Source organism: Marmota monax, unplaced genomic scaffold, assembly GCF_021218885.2.
Source record: "Marmota monax isolate L192 unplaced genomic scaffold, Marmota_monax_Labrador192_F-V1.1 WCK01_AAM20220418_F8-fsc00087, whole genome shotgun sequence".
Lineage (NCBI taxonomy): Eukaryota > Metazoa > Chordata > Mammalia > Rodentia > Sciuridae > Marmota > Marmota monax.
This window is the reverse complement of record NW_026693476.1, coordinates 2,412,117-2,431,248: the sequence shown is the minus strand read 5'-3', so window position 1 is coordinate 2,431,248 and position 19,132 is coordinate 2,412,117. Positions and strand designations below refer to the sequence as shown.

Genomic DNA, 19,132 nt, shown 5'->3' with positions numbered 1-19,132 from the left:
TATAATTAAAATGACACATTATAATTAAAATGCCCAACATACAGAACAACGATAGAATATTGAAAGCTCAAGAGAAAAACCTTGGGTCACATTTAGAGGCAAACCAGTCAGTTACTTCTGATTTCTCAGCACAAAATCTAAAATTCAGGAGGGCTTAGAATGATATGTTCCAAGCTGTGAAAGAAAATAACTGTCAACCAAGATTGCTATATCCAGCAAAGCTGTCCTTCAGAATCAAATAAGAAATAAAAGTCTTCTGTGATAAGCAGAAAACAAATTAATTCATGACTACTAAGCTGACACCACAGAAAATAAGTACTTGGCAAAGAAGACATCAAAAATGAACCCCAAAGCACACAAATGGACAAATATTATTTAAAGAGTAGCTAAACAAATGAGGAACAGGACCATATTAAACATTAGAAATAAATATAAATGGCAGGAATTAATAAAAATCTGTTTGTAATAACATTGAATATAAGTGGTCTCAACTCTCCAATTAAAAGACACAGACTGACAGAATGGGTTAAAACACAAGATCCAACTATATGTTGTTTGAAAGAGACTCACCTTACAGGGAAAGAGCCACAGGCTGACAGTGAAAGAATGGAAATGGATATACCCTGCAAATGGAGCCCTAAAACAAGCAGGAGTACTCTCATATTCAACAAAGTCTGAAAGCCAAAATTAATAAGAGACAAATAAGTTCACTTCATACTGGTAAAGGGAACAGTCCAAGAAGAAGACATAACGTAAGTAAATATGTAGGCCCCAAATGTTGTTGAACATAGTTACATAAAAGAGACAATGCTTGAATTAAAGTCTCAGATAAACTCCAGTACAATAATATTGGGTGATTTCAACATATTCCCTTCACCAATAGATAGGCCACCCAGACATTAAACTCAGGAAATACTCTTTGGACCTAAAAATTATTAGAAATCAGATGGACTTAACAGACATCTATAGAATTTGATCCAACAACAGCTGATCAATTTACTCATGAAACCTTATCAAAAATAGACCATATTTTGGGTCACAATGGGAATCTTAGAAAATACAAAAATTTAACATAATCCTTTCCACCTTATCTAATCATAATAAAATAAACTTACATATTGACACTAATAAACCTAAAGAAACTATATAAACCCATGGAGATTAAATAATAAATTTTGAATGATGAATGGATGATAGAAGAAAAACATGGAGAAATTTTTAAAAATCTTAGAACCAAATGAGAATAGTGACATGTCATACCAGAACCTCTGGGAAACACTAGAAGGTAGATCTAAGAGGAAAGTTTGTAGTTACAAGTGCCTGCATAAGAAAATCAGACCTCCAAAAAACAACCAAGAATATATCTCTAGGTACCTGAAAAGCAAGAACAAACCAATTCCAAAACCAGTAGAAGAAAGGAAATAATTAAGATCAAAGCCAAAGTCAATGGAATTTAAAATAAAAAAATATATAGGATAAATGGAATGAAGAGTTGCTTCTTTGAAAAGATAAACAAGATTGATAAACTCTCAGCCAAATACAAATTAATAAAATTAGAGGTGAAAAATGGAGAAATAACCAGACATCAAAGAAATCCATAGGATAATTAGGGACTAATTTGAAAACTCATACTCTAGTAAATTGGAAAATCTAGAATAAATGGCTTTGTTTTTAGACACATATGTCGGCCAAAATTGAATCAAGAAGACATAGAAAACCTAAATAGACTAATAACTAGCAATGAAAATATAAGTAGTAATAAAAAGCTTTTCAACAAAGGAAAGCCCAGGACCAGATGGATTCTCACCTGACTTCTATCAGGCATTTAAAGAGGAACTAATGTCAGTGCTCGTTGAATTATTCCATGAAATAAAAAGGGATTGAACACTCCCAGATGCATTCTATGAAGTCAGTAACACCATCATACCAAAACCAGATATCAAGGAAAGACCAATATCCCTGATGAATGTAGATGCAAAAATTTTTAACAAAATGCTAGCAAATTGTATTCAACAACATATTAAGAAGATTTTACATCATGACCAAGTAGGCTTTATCCTAGGGATGCAAGGACAGTTAAACATATGCAAATCAATAAATGTAATTTACCACATAAATAGACTTAAGGACAAAAATCACAAAGTCATTTGAATAGATGCAGAGTTATTAGCCCTTGACAAAATTAATCACCCATTCATGATTTTTAAAAAAACACGGGAGAAAACAGGAATAGAATAAACCTACCTCAACATCATAAAGGCTATATACCCAAATCCCAAAGCCAGCATCATAGTGAATGGGGAAAGCTGAAAGATTTTCCTTTAAAATCAGGTACAAACAGGATGAAAATGTTCACTCTCATCACTCCTATTTAATATAATACTCAAATTTTTAGCAGAGCAATTAGGCAAGAGAAGGAAATAAAAGCCATAAAAATCGGATGGGAAGAAGTCAAATTATCACTGTTTGCAGATAATATGATCCTATACTTTGAAGACCCAAGAAACTCCACCAGGTGACTGCTAGAGCTAATAAAAAAAATTCAACAAAGTAGCAGGCTACAAAATCAACATAAAAAATTAAAGCTTTCCTACACACCAATAATGAATCTGCAGAGAAATAAACCAGGAAAACAACCCCATTCACAATAGTCTCCCCTATGGGGGAAAAAAAAAACCTAGAAATAAATCTAACCAAGGAGGTAAAACACCTCTAAAATGAAATCTATAGAACTTTGAAGAAAGAAATTGAAGAATACAAGGGAGATGGAAAGACCTCCCATGTTCATGGATAGGCAGTATTGTTAAAATGGCCATACTATCAAAAGCAATATAAAGATTCAATGCAATTCCCATTAAAATACCAAAGACATTCTTCACAGAACTAGGAAAAAAAAGTCTTAAAAATGCATTTGGAAGAATTAAAAATCAAAAACAAAACAGAATAGCAATTCTAAGCTAAAAGAGCAATGCTGAAGATATCACAATACCTGATTTCAAATTATACCACAGAGCTGTAGTAACAAAAACTGCAGGCTTTCCCGACTGTTCCATGGGCTAAAACCAAGAAAGCAGACTAGGCAGTTTCTCAGAAGGTGGGTGAACAAAAGAAAAAAAAAAGTGGGGGAGGACTTTACTGGAATTTAAAACTGGACATTCGAAGCAGATTAGGACACAGGAGGTTAGATATAATAAGAGAGAAATCCCCAGCACAGCAGTTGCTGCCGAAGTCAGGCCAGAAGCACCAGCCAAAGTGGTCCCTCTGGGAGCAAAATGGAAGGATAAAGAAATTAAAGGAACCCACATTTTTAGGTGGCCTGAGGCATGTCTGGGTCCAGACAATTTAGAGATCAAGGACATTGCCCAACAAACTGGGAAGGCACATTGCACAATATCCTTGTGCCAGAAAGAAGCCGCCATCTTTCCAGGTGGAGTGCAGAAGACAAAAGAAGGAACCATTTTGCAGCCACAGAGCAGGTAACTGAGGAAGTCAATCCCTGGGAAAACTGAGTTTACCCCAAAACACAGGCCCAGTAAACACATACTACATGACATGGAGTGTGCTTCAGTGACCAGGAGAAAATCAAACATGGAGAGAGGTTTACACAGGGTCAGCTTGTCATGGAAACCCACAGGTCTCTACACCTCCCTCTCCAACCTGCTGGCTGCAGGACTGGCTGGGAGAGATACATCTGCTGGGAATTTAATTCAGAAGGATTGGGGTGAGAGAGATTGAGTTTGGAGACTAAACCTAAGACCAGGAAACATGGGTGGGGTTGGGGAGGCACAGGTAACATAGGGGACTAAGAATTGGCTCCTCCACCACATAAATGGAACCCAGTCTTCCAGCATGGACCAATAATAACTGGGCCCTGGAGGTGTGCTAATTTAAAATCTGCAGACCAACTGGCATTCAGTGAAGACCCTGGAGCCCACCTAAGGCTAAACCCCACCTCCAGGAATTCCACCTACAGGATTACCTCTCTCACTCCAGTAATCCAGAAGGTGGAGTATCACACTCCAGATGACCCCACCTAAAACTGCTCAGAAGAGAAACTGAGAATCTTTTGAACTCCAATGGAAACAGTTCTTTGGCTTATTGAGATTTCTCTCTCTCTTGTTTTTTTGTTTTTGTTTGTTTGTTTGTTTTTACTTTTTTCTTTTTTCCTTCCCCCACCCCTTTTCTCTGTTTGTGACCTTAATGGTACATGGACAGTTATAGATACTCATATTTTTTTTCTCATTTATAGCATTTTTGAAGCCAGTTATTTTTAATGGATCAGTTTTTTTGAGGACTGGGATGTTTGATTAGTATATTTTCATTTTGTTTTGAATTATTTTATTTTTATTTTTAAAATTTTTCCTTTATGTATATTTTTCACTTGCCTGTTTCCCTTGATTCTCTAATTCTCTCTTTTCTTCCGCTAACAACCAATTGCTATGTTCTCTCTTTCACTCTTCCTTTATTTTTTTATTTCTATCTTCTTATTATTTGTTTCCCCCTAAACAGTGAAGTAGTAGAAACCTCAGGGACACTCTAAGTCCACAGGGTAGAAACTCCACTGCCTCAGATCCATACTGTTAGATGGGTAAACACACAAACAACATGAAAAAGCAAGAGAACAAATTAATATCTATCCCAGAGGGATGCTGTAATTAAATGGTGATTAGTGAACTCAGAAGGTGCTGGGCAGAATACCCAGCACCTAAACAACACTGGCTTCTCTGACCTCTTCTACACCAACAGGAATCTAGAAAACCATTACTCGATAAAGCCAGGGATGGAAGTAGAAGAAGGCTAAGAAAAAAGAAGAAAAATCTCAAATATTGGAAAAGTTGGGAAAATTAGATGAAAATTTTTACTGTTTTCTTTTTTTCAAAATGTTGGTAGGGAGAACTGTTGGTCTTAGAAGAGGCTTAAGTATAAATTATTACTTTGGGGAGTCTAAAATACTGGTAGGAGTGTGATTTGGTACAAAATTCAGGGTAGAGGGAGGGGACACTTTGTTCACACCTGTCAGAAGGTTTACAATACACAGCCAACTTTGATCCTGTAATTCCACTTCTATGAATCCACGAAAGAACCAACAGGATGCATCTTCCAGGTTGTTAGCTGTTGTGTTAGTTTAAATTAATGTAATGGATTGTAGCCAATATTTAGTTCTAATAATAGGAAATCGAGTGATTCAATTAAGGTTCATCCTTAGTGACAATACCATGCACTTGTAAAATATCATATCACAGAATATTTCTTACATAAGAAATGTTCATAAAACCAGCAAGTAGAAAGTAGTTTCTAATATATGTTATGATACTATTTATTACATACAGAGAAAAAAAGACTGGAAAGATCTACTGATGGTGATTACCTCTGGGCTAGCTAGGTTTGATAAAAAGTTTTTCTGGTTTTTTTTTTTCCTTTTTGCTTTTCTTATTTTCCAAACTAATCAAGTATTACTCTGGTAAAACAAAGGAAAATAAAATTTAAAGAGCAAACACTGCTTTGTTGTTTTTTGTTTGTTTCTTTTTGCAGTACTGGGGATGATCCCAGGGCCTCACACATGCTAGGAAGGCCCTCTACTACTGAGCTACATCCCAGTGGGTCTTTTCTTTAGGTTTGCCTTTTCCCTGGACGGTAGACAAACAGGCATCTCTCGATCGGATGCTCCCTTGAAGATGTTAAACAGTTTCCTGGGTCAATGGTTTGTACCTTCAATAGAGCTCTCAGAATAAGAGCCAGTACCCAGGTGAGTGTATGCTAGAAATTATACATAACATGTTTTCCTTCATTTGAACGAGTAAACATGGTCTTCGTAACTCCATATGTTGTTCACAAGCAGCCCCAGGCAATGATGAAAGAACAGCCTCAGTTCCAGAGCCCAGGTGGGCAGCATTAGAAGCCCTGGAATTTTTCATGAACTGAACACTTCCTTCACAGTTTGACACCTTTTGGGCTTGCTATTGAAAGCCACCATCTTGCAATGGTGGATTTGCCTTAAGGGTAGAAAACTGTGAAGCTAACAGGATATGCTACCCATATTAAATGTAGGTGCCGTATTTCTGCCTCAGAAAATCAGCATCATTCAGATAAAATTGATTAAGACAAGTAGAGGGCTGGGGGATGTCACTTGGTGGTAGAATGTTTGCCTGTCATGTACAGAGTCATGGGTTTGATCCCTAGAACTAGAAGGAAAAAAAAGTATATTAGAGTTGGGTATAGTCTGTTTGCTAAAGTCTTTTAAAAGCAAGCATTACCTTGGTCTATTAAGTAGTCAATTAGGAAATATTAACCTAGAAACATGAGAAAACATAGCCAGATTTATATTTTGTTCAAAATCTCAGTCTTATCCTATAAGTTAAGCAGGCATTTTAGGAGAACTCTAAGGAAGATGGCCTTCTGGCTCCTCTAAAGAGCCAAGATCTTGACAACTCTGAATATCAAAACATCTTCTTTCTCATACTGACATCACTCTTGTTAACACTTCAGACTTTTGCTTTTCAAGTACTTTAGAGAAAGGCAGTGGAACCTGGCATCTTGGATTTTGCCACGGAAGCTTCTGAGCTCTCGACAAAGTGTGGCTACCACGCCCATGGGCGGAAGACAGTTCGCCTCATACGATCCATCTTGCTTCAGCCCAAGCACGGGCTTCCCAGCTGCTCCAAGCAATCTTATTATTTAAAAAATAAAATAATATTTTTTTCTAAACAACAAAAGAACGTAGACTTTGGAGACAGAAAGCTGTAGACTCTATTTCCTGTTCCCTCTGCTTATAGTGCATTAAATAGTTTTGATAACGTAGAGCAATGAAATTGCTGATTCCTGGGAGAAGATGGTCAATAAAGGGCCTCATGGGCCCAGCAGAGTCCTGCCATGACCATTGGCCTCGTGACCTCATCAACTCTTTGCTCATTTGAAAATCACTCAAAAAAAGATTTGACTTTGGCTGGTTTTGCACGTCTTCTTCTCCCCAAGTCCCCCAACACTTTCTCATATCATTTCAAGTCTTATTCAGCTGTGCGACAGGGGGGAGAGTATCCCACCTTACTTTTGTTGAGAAGACTGAATGTGTCTCATGCTGATCTCTCCAACTACCACCTCTGATCCCTGCACTGCCTTCCTCTTCCTCCTCCCATTCCTTTCCCGAGGTCTGGATGTTCTTCCCACCTCTCCTTTCCTGGCTAATTCCTTCAGATTAGAAGCTACCTCCTCCAGAAATTCTCTGTATCCACCCAACACGATCAACACCACCAAGATGGGGTAAGAAATGATTCTAAGACATTCTAAAATTGGCCTGTGGTGACACTTAGTGTACTGCATTGTAATTGTGTATCCATGTGTCTCCCTGTCTAGTATGTCCTCTAAATGTGGTGGGCCTCATACCTCATTCATGATTGGCCCCCTTAGGACCTGTGGTGCTAGTACAAATACATGGTCACTGAATATTTGTTAAAGAAATATATAATATATGCACAACTCCTGAAAGATATTCAGTAAATATCTGTTAAACAAATTGACAATGCAGCAGCACTCCTAGGAGAGTTCTGGTACATAGGAGGAGCTTAATGTTAGAGGTTGTGATCATGAGGTGGGACGGTGAGGCAGTCCCATAAGAAGGCCATCTCCAGAAGTGACATAAACTATCGACCAAGAGATCTGAAAGGTCAGGCAATATCCCTGTCATAAATGGACTCTCGGGAAGCTGAACTCAAAATGAAATGAAAGTGGGGCATGAGTGATCATTGCTTTCAAGACTTCTGCTTATTTTAGCCAGATGCAGTGATGCACATCTGTAATCCCCGCCACTGGGGAGGCTGAGGCATGAGAATCACAAGTTCAAGGCCAGCCTTAACAACTTAGCAAGACCCTGTCTCAAAAAAGGGCTAGGGATATAACTCAATGATAGGCTAGTGCTTGCCCAGCATATGAGAGGCCCTGCTTTCAATTCCCAGTACCATAAATAATAATGGTAATTCTGTTTTTCCAGTGGGCAAAGCAGCTTCTTATTGAAAGACGTAGATGTACTGATAATGTGAGAGAGCTGTGTGCTACCATCAATGTCATTGCCATAATCATCTTTTGCACCTGATACCTGCGATCTTCAGGGCAGTTTTGGGAGGTCCATTTATTGTACTTACCTAACAAATGAAAAACTGAAGCTTGGAGAAATGGACTAGCATGGGATCACACACAATAAACTTGGAAAGGGACACCAAATTAGGCCTCTCTGATTCAAAGTCCCATGTTTTTCCATCTACCATGCAGCAGGCCTGTACCTCTCCCCTTCCCATCACTCCCAGAGTACTCCCTGTACTTTATTATTTGACTTCCACACCTAGAGAACAAATGAGATGCGAGGATCTGCACATGACAGGGCTTGTTCAAGGTTTACCAGGGTTTGCTCTCTCAGTGAGTCTAAGTCAAGGGCTTTATTTCCACTTACCTCATGAGAAATCAAAATGGCTTATTCTTATTCTTCCTGGTAATTGAGTGTTCCTAGCAATGCCCCTGAGGGTCAGTGAATGTCTTTCACAGGCTGGCTCACTCTGGGCAGTGCCTTCCACTACAGGGCCCCAAACTGTCAGGGCCCCATTTAACGTCATTTACACCTCACCCAGGTGTAATTAACCACTTTAATTAAATTAACTCTGTGCTCTCGTAAGGAAGTAACATCTTATCTTTAAACTCTCTTCTCTCACTTACCTGGAATAATAGATGATAATTCTTACCTACCTCTAACAACTGCTAGGATACCAGATGTGCCAAATGATATCCAAATCCATTGTCATTCTGCAGGAGTAGGTCATACTGGTGACCATTTGGTACTGTGTAAATGACAGATGACCATGTCTGAACAGGCAAAGAATTCCAGACAGTGGGATAAAGAAATGTCAGGGGAAGAGAGAGAGAATGGAAGCACTGATTTAGTCCTAAACAAGCCACTGTGTCACTGTATTGTGAATCTACCCCCCATCCAACATTTCCATTGCATGTCTTGGACACTTGGCTACAGAAAAACAACTTGATTTTTGGCTGTGTGTCTTCATTCTTTGTAGAGGCTCAAGTAACCAGTGCTGTGTCTCCTCCTTGCATCCAGAACAACTTAACTCACTTTGTGGTTATAGGCAAATGAGATGAACCATTATAAACTGGGATAACAACAATATCCTGAAAAGAGGAACTAATTGCTAATTATAATAATGAAATAACAAAATAACACCCGTGTTTCTTTAGTAGCTGTCAGTTAAGGAAAAAACAGATGAACCATTAATGTCACCTAATGAATTCTCCTTCCAGTTTTATGAGAGAGGAAAAGACATAGGTTAGTTACCAAGAAGTCAGTTCAGGGCAAGGGTAATCAAGAAAGAATTACTGTAGAAGGGGACGATCTAAAAAATATGATGACTTTGAATATGAAAGATAAGCAGGCATTCCCGAGAAGTTAAATACCAGGCTGACCTTTACCAGCTGGGCACCTCCTCAGTCAGAACCTGTGTCATTTGGACAGTGGGGACAGGCTCTTGACAGTACTGCATTAATGTGCTTCCTCCCCTCAAGGCTTCTATTATTTTCTAATTATCCCAGGATCTAGTTAACGAAGGAGTCCTGGTATATATCAATAAGTATTAATTTTAGAAACAAATTGTATTGGGTCAATCACAATCAGATTTCTTCAACTATCTAGAAATTTTCAAAGCTAGTATGCATAGTGAATGTTGCAGAGGCATGCACATTAGATTGAACCATTCAAAATGACCTTTTTTTACAGGTCAAAAACAATTGAACATTGATAATTTCATACGGTCAGACCTAATACTGTTCAGAACTTCCAAACTTGCACTATAGACCTCTTCTGGGAAAGATTTGGTGTGATATCATTGTCCTCGGAACTCTCTTGAGGAAACACTGTCTTAGGTAGTTACATAAAAGACTATTAATTGATTGAGTCTTGCATGTTGCTTGGACCCCAATGATGCTCTCCTCTTCAACTGGATACTGGGTTGAGCAGAATGGGAGCACTTCTAAAAGGCAGATGGGGCGATCCCACCAGGTCTTTGGACTGAGTTTCCAGGAAAGGTGGCCCAATATGGCATTTCCCAATCCAATAGACGTACAGAAATACACATTACCAAGTAAAATTATAATTGTTGCAGCACTGTGCATGGATTTTTAACTGATAAAGTGCTTTAAATCTTAGTTTTAGCACACAAAGTTTTAATGGGAAAAAAAGACAAGGAACTCTCTATTAATAAGAATTATGTAAAAATAAATTTTCACTTGGGTTTGAAAAAGAGAAAGAGAAAAAAAGAAAACAGTAATTTACAATGATAAAACCATGGATGACTTTAGGTTTTCTCTTCAAAATTCTTTAAATGTTGTTATTATCCCATTCTGCTGTATAAAAATCATACTAATTACTCAGTGTTTGAGCTCCATACCAGAATGTCTTCTGAGAAAATACCAATGCCCCTACTCCCGTTCCTTCTAGATGGGAGAGTAGTGTCAAGGAGAAGACGACCTCCTGCCAAGACCGATAAATTATGTCCCACTGGCCTCCTCTCAGGATAAAATGTGACCTCTTGAACAGTCCCTGTCTCTCCTCAACCAGAAGAAGCCCATCTTAATAGATTCCAAAACCTACAGGGATCCCCAGCACCCAATGGCTGCCTTCTGAAGTTTGCAGTAGGTTTGTTATTTGAAGTTTTTTGTACTGGATCCTATGACAACAGTATTAATGATGACCAGCTTCCTCAGCAGGGCCTCAAAAAGCTATTAAATCTCAATGTCTCAGAAATACTGTACACTTATAAGGGAAATAGTAGGAAACATGACCAACATTACTAACAGAAATGCACAACTACGTGGAGTACATAGACTCGTGAGCTCCTTGGGGGATCTAGCTCCCATTTATTAAGCTGTGTCCCTGGGAAATGTCTTCCTGGTTTTGCTTTAGGATACCACCCCAGAAGCCCCTCAGCAGCCTGTCAGTAGAGGGTGAGGTTGTCATCACTCAAGGGAATTCCTCTGGCCAAACCTTCTTGCAAAGGTGTGGTAGCTGGGAGCACCTGTTCCTCCCAAGCCTCAGTGGAGAATTCCCTTGTGTGAGGAATATGCTAGAGTCCTATCTCCTGCCTCTCCCACCCCTGTCCCACTCCCAAACGCAGCCTTGTTGGCAGACACTGGACCAGCAGCGATTTGCAATCCATGACCAATGTTCCTTGTTTACGGTCCTTCTGCAGGAGCTGGCATGAATAAGGACCCAAAAGGCAGAGCTCCTCTACAGCAAAGTGCCACAGAGCTGACCCCAAGACAAAGGTGACTGCAGCAGGAGGCTAGAAAACTTGGCTGGCTTTTGCTAAAATGCCAGTCCCCTACATTCAAGTTATTAGAGAAAGATCCCCTGAGCTAAGGTCACTACAAGGACACCATGACTTTCCTATCAACTCTGGCTTCTTCTACCTGAACTCCAAAGGAAATCACCAAGATCTGACCTCTCTTCAAAGAAGAGAGAGAAGGATAGGAAGCAGTTTTCCTGGATGGGTAGAAGACGAAATCAAGGATCACCTTCTGGGCTGGAGTAATCCTTTTCTAGCTCCATCCTGCCATCGGGCTTTCCATCAGGGCCTGTCTGAAAACTCACCCCCGCTTTAAGGGCATGTGTCTAGGGCTCCCTGGGGTCTAGAAAAAGCTACCTCCCACACAGCATTTGCTATTTTCACGAGTGTCATGCCTGGTAGGACTTTAGGAAGCTTATGCCAGCCGCTTTACAGGATGATTATCTCTGTGCCCTTACAGTCTGTTCCTGAACCCTGAGGCCTTTTGGCCACGGAAAGCGCCATTATCGAATACAGGAAAAAAATGAAAGGATATGTCCTGGTACCAGAGGCAGGTTTTCTGGCTGCAGAGTGTGATATTTTGGAATTGTGTGGGACCCAGGAGGAAAGTTGCTACCACCAGACCAGGTGCAGAAAAGCAGCAGCCAACTCCAAGAGCTGGGACCTTGTCCTGAGTGAGGCAAAGGACAGGAAATCAGGAGAATGTAGTGAAATGCAAATTAAGAAGGTGTTTCAAGAAATAGGTCCTGGAAACATCTGTGCTGAATGCTGTTGTAAAGACAAGACACAAACAGAGAAGTAAACATTGCAGAGGCATTGACAGGCGTAATATTTTGGTATAGTGGGGACAAAATACAAAATCTTACTAGAGTAAGATGTAGACACTAAGATTCTAAGTAAGATGTAGATCCTAAGATATAGATTCTAATAGTTTCCCTATTTCACATATGAAGAACCTTAGCACAGAAAGGTCACACAGCCAGAAAGTGGCAGAGCTGGAAAAGAATGGACCCAGGGAGCCTGGCTCCACACTGTGTCAGGAATCACCAAATCAACACTTGCTCTGCGAAGCCCGAAAACCAGTAAGATCCATCATTCCAGACCAGCTTTGCAACAAGTTTTCAGAGAAAGGGGTAAAAAGAGATAGGGAGGGTAGCTGGAGCAATTGCAGGACTGAGAGGTGGTTTTTCTTTTTAAAATAGAAAATACGGACACATGGATTGCATGTTGCCTGAGATAATAGTAGTGAGGAGGAGAGATTGATGATACAAGATTGGGAAAGTGTTCATGAACAGGGCTCTCCCCGGGCCCAAGGTGCAGAGACGCTGACCTTTAATAGGAGCTGGGTAAATCCTTTGGACCCAGAATGGGAGTCAGAGAAAAAGGGCACCAATAAGTGTAGCAGGTACAAAATGAAAAGATGAAGGAGTATCTGTCTGCTGGCTTCTATTTTTCTCAGTGAAGGATGAAGCAAGATCATTATCTGGGACTGGGAGAGGGAGAAAGGATGGGGGTTAGTAAGAGGATGGAAGAGAGAAGAGAGATGTGAAATGGCTATTCTGGGTGTGGGGAGTGTGAAGAAAACACAATAAAGAAGCAAGATAGGTAGTTAAAAGAGACAATTCAATACCCCTAAATATTATGGATGCTCTCTCTGACTCTCAAATCTTTCATGGTTTTTATTCCATGAAATTTTTCATTTTAAATCTGCAGAAAAAGAAAGAAGGAAAATGGTCTGCCCTTTCTCCCATTACTGCTGTGCGGGGAGTAGTAGGAATACATTTGTGAGTGACGTGATAGTAAATCTGAAGTATTCCAGGCAGATGGTTTGGGATTGCGGAAAGTTAATGTAAAGAGAAATATAACCTGGGTTTCTTATCTGTAGAAACTTCTCGTCCCCCATCCCCCCCTTTGTCTTCCTCAAGACCCACCCATTGACTCTTTAAACATTTCTTAAAGAAGAATGTGGAGTGATAAATGATCCTAAGTGAAATTTATCTCTCTCTGGATGCAACCTTTGCACTTTTTGCTTGGGTATCAAGCGGGCCCAGAAAAACTGCTAATTTAATGCTTCTTGAACTTGAATGGGCATCAGTCACCTGGAGGGTCCTAACCACAGATTACTGGGCCTATTTCCAGTGTTTCCGTAGGTCTGGAGGGAGGAGGCCTGAGGATTTGCACCTGGAGTATTTGCACTTCGAACAGTTGACCCAATGGTCCCAAGACCACATTGAATGTTGAGGTGAGTGTTGGGACAGGTGGTGACCTTTGAGTTTATCTAGGTCACGACCTCAGGGGGCAGAGGATTTGCCCATATCTCATAGGACAAGGGCTGGAAAGAAGGTATCTCAAATCTACTGAAACCCCAGAACATTCCAGACACAAAGGTTCTTGTTGGACTTGTCATTCCTCTCCCTCCCTCCAAGTTACTTTGTTATACTCTAAAAACATCTGAAGGGAATAATTCATAAGAGTGATTAACACAGAAAGGACTACCTATGTGTCAGAGGCTGCTCTGAGCTCTTTCCATGTATTAATGCAGTTAGTCTTCATAACAACCCTAAGGACTAGGTACTATTAATAACATGCAATTTATTGATGAAGAAAGACAGAAAAGTAACTTACTTGAGGTCCCACAGCCAGTTAATGGGGAGATAGACTATATGCACATATCTAACTAATTCTAGAATCAACATATTTCTACTTTTTCATGGGTCAAAGGTAAATACGGATGAAAGCTTTGATATCTCAGATTTGAGGTTACTTGATGCTTGGGTAAAATATGGTCTGCAGGAGTCCAGCACAGTTTATGGGATCATTGAAAAACCCCTTTTCTATCATTCTTTAACTGCATGACCCTTGGGCAAACTGCATACTTTAGTTTGATTGTCTCATTGACAACATGAGGGCATGTACTGATTTTCTGAATTTTCAAACTCTAAAAGTGTATAATTCTTAGTGCATTTAATCTTTTCTTGCTGCTGCGTTCTCTGATCTAGATTAGCCACAGAAACAACACAGACCAACAGTCCACAGCCTCTGGCCTATTCTGGGGATGACTCTCTCATCAGCCAGCTAAAAACCTTTCTGCTGTGGCAGTCACTCGTCTCCGAGGAAGTGAGAATTTGCCCGTGATGAATTGGGTTCTGCTTTAAGTGGCAGAAGATGAAGCAGAGCTAACTGATCAGAAAGATCGTTTTCTGATAAAAGTCAGTATAGAGGAAGAGGTAGGAACGTGTTTGTTCCTGCCATTGTCTTGCTGGGAAAACACTGAGAAAATGATCTTGCCTCAACATTTGCATCTACAAAATGGAGATAATTAAGAGTGTGAAGCAGTTTAGCTAATTAACCACGACTGAGTGCTTGGTCATAGTTCCATAGCTCCAACTGTACCCCAAAGGCTGTTGCTCTAGGTCTTGACAGACAGCACCTCATCAGAGGATCTAGATGATAAGATATGCATAAAAGGACCTCCCAGGCTACCTTACCTATCTTGACAGTCTTCACCACCACTTTTTAATGCTCGATGTGGGCAGAGCCAGGCATTTAATAGAGTCTCAGCCCTGGCATCCTCAGATTTAGAGAATTATTGAGCCTCAGATTCATAGACTGAGAGGGGGCATGGATTTTATTTTATTTTATTTTTTTCAAAATTAGAATCTGGAGAATTCTATGAATATTCTCCAGCATTTTGCAGGTACTAATTGTTCTGAGAGACTCCAGTGGCAGTTAATTTACGGTGTACCCTCACTAGAACATCTATTTCAGGGCAGAAAAGCCAGTGGGGTCATGGAATTGTTAAATTTTTATGGAGAGTACTGAGACTTGTAGAGAGATTTTCAAATAATGAGGAGAGCAATAGTTAACAGAGCTTTCAGGATGTACCAGGCACCTAATTTCCGCAGGTCATTCCCACAACCCTAGCAGTTAGGTACTATAATCTGTCCAATTTTATAGATAGGAAATTGAATCTCGTTGAGATATGAAACCAGATAGCCTAATCCCAGAGCCCAGATGTGTAGCCCTAAGGCAACACCACCTCCCTTCAACGATGAGCAAGACAGAGTATAGACCCTGAAGAAGCTAACCCTAGTGAGAGACACCTATGGGCACCAGGAACAGATATTCATGACTGTGAACATAAAAGGGGCAATTAATGTCAACTAGAAATATCCAGGTAGACTGCAAAGCAGAAGTGGCATTTGAGCTGAATGTTGAGATGAGAGGCCGGCGACAGGTAGGGACAGGGAAGAGCGTCACGCTCAGAAGATAACATACCCTCCAAGGGGCAGAAACAAGGTGCCACCGATTTAGGAATTCATTCCAATGCACAATTTATTCCATTTTCCAAGTTGCCGTCATGTTTAAGAAATGGGCTCTGAAGGCCCCGAAGGCTCAGGTTTTGTAGGCTCAGAGAGGTTGAAAGTTGGGCCCAATTTACATGACATGTGTTGAGCTCTCCAGACAATTTGCACGGTGTTGCCACTACTTTCTCTGGCCATCGAGATCTGAGATGTCTGAGCCAGGTGCCAGCTTGAAAATGTGGAAAAAATGAGAGAACAAGATCCCAGAACACAGCTCTGTGAGCCTCCTTTGTTCAAGTCTCCCTCCCACTCTATTTTACCCATTTTGGTCTGGCACAGAGATATCTTCTTTTTTCCGACCTAGTAGCTTCCTTCTTTTGATTTATCAATCCCCTTGTCACAGATGATCTCCAATGAAACCAGGAAGTTTCATGAAGAATCAGTCCTAGGTGCTCCATGCAACGCTGCTCTATTGACACCCATGACTTCTCTATTCTGATCTCACTCACCCTTAAATGTTGGTGTTCTTCACTTCCCCACTCCGGCTTCTCTTCCTCTCTGTGCTCTCCTTAGAAGGCACTCCATATGACCATTCCCTGCCTGTGAGCTCAGATCTCTATCCCCGGCCCTGAATTCTTCTAGTTTCAGCCTCATGCCTTCTGCTGCCCACGGAACGTTTCCATTTGAAGGTTCCAGGATCCCTCCATGAGAGATACTGTTATTCATTCATGAAATTATGGCAAAGAGAGAGGGCTTGTTATGGCTGAGAGAGAACACTGGGTTCTCCCCCCCACACACACACACTCCATCTGCATCCCTAGGACAAGCTTCCTAGATCCTGCTTCCCACTGAAGTTGTTCTTTGTTCCTTTCCCAGTGACTCCTTTGCACAAAGAATTTGCCACCCTTGTGGCTTGTCCCTGCTTTTGCAACCACCGAGCACAAATAGCTAAGGAGACAACTGGGGACAACAAGAGGAGCCTCTGTGGATTCCAATGGGTCTCTAAAGGGTGGGGGATCTGCATTTTGAACACCCACCTCTTGCTAATCCTCCAGCAAAACCAGTCGGACTGGTTGCAGTGTATTATTAGAAAGCCCACACGAAGGTCCCTGAAACAACAAAGCCACTTGCATGTTTCCCATCCATGGGACCAAAACTGGAGGAATGGAGGAGGGGAGAGGCAGAGCAGCAGGGGCAGTGGGAGCAGAGGCGAGCCTAGGACAGGGTTTTAGGGTGCCATAGGGTTAAAAGCCCTTACACATAGCCACTAGGGCTTGAGCAAAGGACTTAACTTTTCACAATGGGGTAGTGAGGCTCAAAGTAGACACTTCTGTGAGGCACCTACTATAAGCTCCCGCAACACTAGCTCTTCTGATGCAGGTGAGTCTTGTGGACATTCTGGATGGAAGCCCACCATCACTACCTGCTGCTTCTCTAGGGTCTGCTGGAGCAGAGTGCTGCCAGGTTCGGAGGATGCTACCGAGTCTCTGCCACCCCTGCAGCAGGGCTGGTGGTTTCAGGTGAACAGGGGTGATGGAGCAGGCATCCTGCTTCAAAGAAAAGACTTTTTTCTAGGCTCCTCTGGGAAGCCATGCTGTCCTCTCAGTCCCTTCACAAACTCTCCACAGTTGATCTGGATTCCCTTTTATTCTTCCTTCCCTCCATCCCTTCCTTCTTTTCTTCCTTCTTTTTCTTCCTTGCACTGACTCTCAGCATGAGGAATTCACTCTCCATTTTAGGGGGAGGGGGCCCAACTTCAGTCTGTTTTATTTTTCTAATAAAAAATAGAAAAAAAATTATTTTTTCATTAGAAAAAATAAAACAGAAATTGGAGGCTTCTTCAAACAACTTCTGGAATCAAGGGGAGGGGAGAAACTTGCTTCTTTCTTCACTTCTGAGGAGTTAGCAGCTGCTATTGCTGCCTGTGTCTCCTCTCCAAGGAAACTTTCTCCCAGGAAAACTTGGAACCTCATCCTTAACCTGCGGTGATGTAGGGATGTTGGTGTGAATTGCTCAGAGAAATTACATCCATAGGAAAGAGTCAAATCATGCTCACCTTCATCCTTAGGGCTGTTTAGAGGGTCTCCTGTGTTCCACCCATCACCAGTCATTGATTCCCTTCCAGCCCACCAAGCAGCTCCATGCAACCCTGCTCAGTGCCTCCAAAGTGCTCAGACCCTAATGTCTCAGTGGAGCCCCCAGCCAGATGCACACTCTCCTCGGTCTAGAGAAACCTCCCTAACCTTGAACGGATGCCCTCAGTAGCTTTTTAGTCCAATTAGGCTCTTGTCCAGCAAGGCTCCCACAAACCTAATACTGGATCAGAAAAAGATAAGATGGGACCCTATGGAACAAACCCACAGTTCTCAGCACCCCCAAAAGACCTCACTCCTATTATTAACCTGTAAGGATAGAGAGCCGAGTACCCTACCTCCAGAAGATGATCTGCCCCAGGGAAGCCATGGCCAAGGGAAGATTCCTCCCCGAGTGGGGCCAGGTGCTGGGATGAATGGAGCTGCTGCTGCCCTCCTGGGTGCCGTGACTCACAATAAGTTCCAGTGTGCTGGCCTTAAATAGTGCAAGCTGGGAGGGTTGCACTCAGGTATGAGGAAACAGCTCTGCTGTGCAGAATTGCCTGTGGCCGCCTGCTCGCAGCCAGCCAGGGAAGCCAAGGGCCAGAGCTGCCTTTCCAAGCCCTGACCTGGTGAGAGGATGAGAGAAAAAGTTTCCCAGGCCCCTGCTTCAGGGCTTGTATTTAACACAGGTCTTCTCCTCTTCACTGTAAAAGGGAGCTCTAGAGAAGGAGACTTAATCTCAAAATTAGACCTGAAACAGCTCGTTGTCAGGCTGTACCAGGAAGCTGGAAGTCCCCATCCCTGGCGGGTAGCTGGCACTGAGACGGAGACTGGGTCACTGCTGAAAGGGTCTCTCATGGAAGTGATTCATACTGCAGGACCTCAGAAATATCATGAGTTCAAGTGACAAGGGTACTGAATTTGTCACTCAAGACTGAGCTCACCTTGGGCCCCAGAGACTGCTCAGGGTGGACAAATCTCTTCCGGTTTTATTTCAGTGAGAAGGTAGAAGGGCCTCTTTAAAAAAAAAAAAAATACTTTCTTTCTTTTTCTTTTTAAAATTCCAAAGGACACCAAATATACATTACGTGGGACTATTGCTGTTAAAGATGAGTTTGCAAAAATGATCTCTGACATTTCACCCAGCATTCAGGTTTCCACCTACACAGGATGTAGGCATAAAGCTTGCTCTCTTCATATTTTTCCTCCATATTTGAAAGGGAAATGCTCATGACTGTTTGTAACTGTTTAGAGTAAAGGTCCTCCAGGGGTGGGAAGATGGCTCAGTAGTAGAGCCCTTGCCTAGTATGTATGAGACCCTGGATTCAATCCCCAGCACTCAACAAAAAAAGAAAAAGAATTTGTATCAAGTGAAGGTGCTCCAGGCCTTCCATATAATCATTCCAGCCATAGAGTAAAG

The 19,132-nt window shown here is 41.4% G+C and overlaps 1 protein-coding gene across 1 annotated transcript in view; it reads right to left on the bottom strand.

Moving 5' to 3' along the window:
* Positions 1–18,171, bottom strand: part of Vtcn1 (V-set domain containing T cell activation inhibitor 1) — a 62,729-nt gene extending 44,558 nt beyond the window's left edge. Inside the window, exon 1 of the mRNA XM_046458264.2 lies at positions 18,069–18,171. Within this exon, the coding sequence (XP_046314220.1) occupies positions 18,069–18,100 (32 nt within the window). The 5' untranslated portion in view covers positions 18,101–18,171. The remainder of the gene's footprint in view (positions 1–18,068) is intronic.
* Positions 18,172–19,132: the final 961 nt, after the last annotated feature.